Raw genomic sequence first — 5,384 nt, forward strand, 5'->3', positions numbered from 1 at the left:
CGATTTGAAAAATGCTGGTGCGACTTACCAGCGATTGGTCAATCACATGTTCAAAGAGTTGATCAGTACAAACATGGAAGTATATGTTGATGACATGCTGGTTAAGTCAAAAAAGGCAGAAGAACACGTAGGGGACCTACAAGGATGCTTCAACATCTTGAACAAATATCAGATGAAGCTGAATCCCCTCAAGTGTTCCTTCGGAGTTGGATCAGGGAAATTTTTGGGACTTATAGTGAACTCATGCTGGTATTGAAACTAATCCCGAAAAGATCAAGGCCCTGGTCAATATGAAATCACCAACAAAGATAAAAGATGTTCAAAGTTTTATCGGGAGGATAGTCGCTCTAAGTAGATTTATCTCCAAATTAATGGACAAGTGCGTCCCATTTTTTAATCTACTTAAGGGAAATAAGAAATTTGAGTGGACAGAGGAGTACGAGCAGGCTTTCCAGGCTTTAAATTCTCATATGTCGCAGCCACCAATTCTATCTAAGTCGGTTGAAAAGGAAACTTTGTTCATCTATTTGGCGGTCACAGAATACGCTGCTAGTGCTGTCTTGGTAAGAGAAGAGGAAAATGTGCAAAAAGTTGTATATTATTTAAGGAAAAGGCTAATAGGAGCAGAACTGCAGTATCCGTCCATTGAAAAATTAGCCTATTGTTTGATCTTAGCCTCTAGAAAGTTGCGGCCATACTTTCAAGCTCACCCTATCACAGTACTAACCGATCAGCCCTTACGGCAAGTTCTCCAGAAGCCAGAAGCTGCTGGTTGATTATTGAAATGGGCAGTTGAACTTGGCCAGTTTGATATTTCTTACTCACCATGAACATCAATAAAAGGACAAGCTCTAGTAGAATTTGTCGCAGAGCTCATTAGGCTTCCAGACAGTGAACAGATAGAAGAGCCTGAGCCTCAAAGCCAAACTCCCTCTTGGAAGTTTTTTACAGACGACTCTTCTAATGAGCACCATGCTGGAGCCAGAGTGATTTTGGCAATGCCTGAAGGACATCGATTCCACTGCGTAATCAGATTTGACTTCAGAGCATCCAATAACGAATCCGAGTATGAAGCACTGCTCGCATGTTTAGGATTAGCCAGGGACATGAACATAAAGTCACTTAAAATCTATAGTGACTCCCAATTGGTGGTTAATCGAATTACTGGAGAATATCATGCACGGGGTCTGAAGATGGTTGCTTACTTGAACAAAGCAAAGGATTTGTTAGCGCAATTTGAAAAATACACTCTCCAGCTAGTACCTCGCGACTGGAACTCAAATGTTGATGCTTTGGAAAAATTAGCAAGTGCAAAGGATGCTGACACCCTGAATATAGTGCCTGTTGAACGGCTGTCCGCCCCAAGCATCAAAGCAGAAGAAATCTCTCTGGTAATTCAGGCAGCAGATATGTGGATGGCACCCTTCATTGACTACTTAACGCATGGAGTGCTGTCGACGGATAGAAACAAAGCAAGAGCCCTCCAGAGGCAATCTGCTCATTTTATCCTGGTCGACGGAATTCTATATAGAAGGGGGTACTCAATGCCACTCCTAAGGTGTGTTTCAAAAGGAAATGCCAAAGAATTAATGCGAGAAGTCCATGCAGGTTTCTGCGAGGATCACGCTAGGGGCAGAGTTTATCAAAAAAGATCCTAAGGCAAGGATAATTCTGGCCAACAATGAATGAAGACTCTGTGGATTTTGTTCGAAAATGCGACAAGTGTCAAAGGTTCTCCAAGATTCTGCAAGCAGCCCCTAATGAGCTGAAGCAAATGCAAAGCCCGTGGTCATTCACAGTGTGGGGAATAGATTTGATTGGGTCTTTGCCCACAAGAAAAGGCAACGTCAAATATGTCATGGTAGCTATTGACTACTTCACAAAGTGGGCTGAAGCTGAGCAACTGGCAACCATAACGACCAAGAAAGTGTTGGATTTTGTAATCAAGAACATATTGTGTCACTACGGATTGCCAAGAAAAATTGTCTCACACAATAGCACACAATTTGATTGTGATCTGTTCACGAATTTTTACGAACGAAATGGGATTATCTAAAGCTTTTCTTCAGTAGCTCATCCGCAGGAAAATAGACAAGTTGAGTCTTTCAACAAGACACTAAAAGATACTCTGAAGAAAAGGCTTGAAGAAGCAAAGGGGACATGGCCAGAGCAGTTGTCGGAAGTCCTCTAGTTGTATAGAACGTCGCATCGAACAGCAACAGGCCATCCTCCATTTTCCTTGGCTTATGGATATGAGGCTATGTTTCCTGTTGAATTAGATCTGCCATCACATCGAAGGATGGCATACGATCAAGATGCTAATAGTCAGTTATTGATGGAATCTTTGGATTTGGTCGATGAAAGGCACGAGCAAGCCCAACTTCGAGTAGCAGCTTACCAGCAAAAGGTCGCCCGATATTTTTACTCTAAAGTACGCGAAAGAAAGTTTAATGTAGGAGATCTAGTACTTATAAGAGTTTTCCTTAACACCCGCAATCAAGCTGCTGGAGTACTTGGACCTAACTGGGAAGGACCGTACCCAATCGAAGAAGTCCTCCATCCAGGCACTTATAAACTTGCTCGCTTAAATGGAGATCTCATTCCTCGCTATTGGAATGGAGAACACCTATGCAAGTACTATCAATAAACAATTCTTCTTAAACAATTGGCTTGTATTAATTTTACTTTTTACAAGTTTATGAACAAGGGTTTGTCAATCTTGTGACTGATCGCTTATAAGTGTAAGATCATATTTTTGGTCACTCATACAGAAATGATTGTCTATTTATTACAAGAAAAAAAAAGGACTGTGCGCAGCCAGTCAATCTTGCCAACTATTGTATTTATTACAATTATTTTCTCATTACGTGTGTTGTTTTGCTATATAATCATTTTTTATAAATGTCTATTACGAGCAATAATGTTCGAACAGGTCTTGGTTAAGGCAAGTGACCGAGGACCTAAAGCTCCTCAATCACTTGGGGGCATATAAGGTATTTAGTAAGCAAAGCATATCGACAAGTATATGTAAACACACGAGCAAAATAAGTGAAAGCATGCTACGGTACTTAGAGTATTTTTCAAGATTTTGTTTAAATTTTGTTAAATCAAACCAAAGTACAATGCGAAGTTCGGTCATGTGAACAAGATATTGTAATATATTGCAAGTATTATAATATCTAAATATTAAAAGTAATTTTTTTTACACCGCGAGTAGTTACTGCTCGGATGTAATTCTCTGTTTGAAAGAAAAAGATGCCCGTGCAGCAAAGGCTATATTGTCTTGACAGGAAAAATTATGAAACAGTAGGATCTTGAGGAGTTTGCTGGTCGATGGAGGCCCCAATTTCCTCATCTACGCCATCGATGTTCGTAGCCAAAGAGATTTCGGGGGATGCTGGAACTCTCACTTGCTTTTCCTCTTCAAGGTGAGTCAAGCACCTGTTTATCTCAGACTGCCTCATATGCTCTGAGAGATAGCAGAAGTTTGCCTCGCGGTTATGCTTCTAGAATGTATAAAAGCATCTGAAAGTGGCCCCCTTGTACCTCTCCAGGTTACTGGCATTGGTCTCCTCGAGCTCTTTGACTCGTTCCTCCAACCTCTCAGTCTCCTTTCTGCTAATGACCAGATCATCTTGAATCTTAGAGGCTTCCTTAAAATTAAGCAAAGAAGCCTCCTTGTACTTCTCTTTAGTTTTAATGGCTTTGATCAAAGTAGCCTGGTGCTGTTTCAGCTCCTCGGCCAGCTTAGCCTTCTGTTCGAGTAGCTCAGCGTTTTTCTTCTCGGCTGCCTCGAGCTGCTCAGTGTATTTTGCCTCAACCATCTTAAGCTCCTCGGCGTGTCTGGCCTCAGATGATTTAAGATCCTCAGCGTGTCTGTCTTCGGACGCCTTAAGCTGCTCGCTAAGTCTATTCTCGTATTGACCAGTCAGGGCTCCCAAGCGGCACCAGCTAGCGCTCATGGTTTGAACTCCCTACGATCAGTAAGAAGGTAAAACTGTTAGTAGAAATAAAATGAAAAGATAAAAAAATAAAGCTCAGCGGGAAAAGGCAACTTACGCTGAGCACTTCGTTCAGCGTGCAGTTAATGACTTGGTCGACCTCCATGGATTCGGTACCGATGATGGCCTCTCGGCTACGTCGTTGCCTCAATAGCTTAGTCAGCCTATCCTTGGTTGAACTAAGCACAATGTTTGCCAAAGCTTCTCCTGTCTGATCAGGAGGTGTCTGGTCACCAGAAGCTGGAGGAGGTTGGTTAACAGGCGCTAGAGGATGTGTCTGGTCGACAGGGGTTGGCGGAGACGTCTGGTCGATGGGAGCTGGAGGAGGTGTTGTTTCCTTGGAAGGAGCTGGCATTGGAGGATCTGCAGTCCAAAACTTTTTTGTCAGAGGGTTGCTGCTGCTCTCTCCGCGGTGTTTCCTGCTCCCCTTTTTCTTGCTCGGAGGAGCAGCGGGTTCAGGTTCGCTGTACAGGTTGAACAGATCTTCAGCTGACATGACTGCAAAATAGAAGCGAACGGTCAGGAAATATAGATGAAGATACTTACTAAATCAAGGAAATGAGATCAAAGAAATTATAAGTAAAATACCCGAGCTACAACTACTGGTCGCTACATTATTTATTGTACTACTGCTACACTCACTCACTGCCTTGAAGAAGTCTGAATTTAAATTAGGCGTGTATTTAAAGTTGTCATCCACCACAAATAAATGACAGGGAATGGGAAAACTTTCTAAGAGTGAGAAGTCAGTACCGTTCTCATCTGTAGATTCAACAATAGGCTCGGAGTGTTCAGAAACCTTCTCCTTTCCCTTTCCTGGTGAAGCAGGGGCAACAACTGCTTGCGGGGTGCTGGAGGGTTCCCTGATGGTCACTCCCGTTGTCCTCCTCATCGGAGGTTGTGACACATCTTGGTGCTGCTCGGGAACTCCTCCACCAGTAGTACTCCCCGGAGTTGATTCCCTCACATCCTGACGAGGTGCTAGACGACCAACGACCCTTAGATTGTTCTTCGTGACTAGCTCTTTGATGCTTTTTTCTATGTCGGTCATGCTGGCCTAAGGATGTTGCTCGTATCTCCATCTCTGGAGTAGAAGTTGGTCGACGCCACATACCTAAATGACACCGAAGTTCTAAGGAATGTGTAGAAAAGCTAAAGGAAATTAAGCGACAGTGAATAAATAATTTACCTCCTTCAATGAAGGCCAGATTGTTGGCAACCATATCCGGTGTTAAAAAGTACTCCTGGAAGTACTTTCCCACGTTGGGCTTGTGGGTGATCGCACTCATAAAAGTGCGTGTAGATTTCTGGTGGTAAAAGTGGAAGAACCCCATGTTGTTGTGATTGGGGTTGGACTTGAGATCAAACAAATAATTGATCTCA

The 5,384-nt window shown here is 42.8% G+C and overlaps 1 protein-coding gene across 1 annotated transcript; it reads right to left on the bottom strand.

The window, feature by feature from the left end:
- Positions 1 to 3,296: 3,296 nt before the first annotated feature.
- On the bottom strand, positions 3,297 to 5,052 carry LOC133832569 (uncharacterized). Its single transcript, XM_062262894.1, has 4 exons — positions 4,755 to 5,052; positions 4,060 to 4,499; positions 3,601 to 3,974; positions 3,297 to 3,441 (listed from the first exon to the last, which is right to left on the bottom strand). The coding sequence occupies exons 1-4, from the start codon at positions 5,050 to 5,052 to the stop codon at positions 3,297 to 3,299; spliced, it is 1,257 nt and encodes a 418-aa protein (XP_062118878.1).
- Positions 5,053 to 5,384: the final 332 nt, after the last annotated feature.

The sequence above is a fragment of the Humulus lupulus genome, chromosome 4 (assembly GCF_963169125.1).
Source record: "Humulus lupulus chromosome 4, drHumLupu1.1, whole genome shotgun sequence".
NCBI lineage: Eukaryota > Viridiplantae > Streptophyta > Magnoliopsida > Rosales > Cannabaceae > Humulus > Humulus lupulus.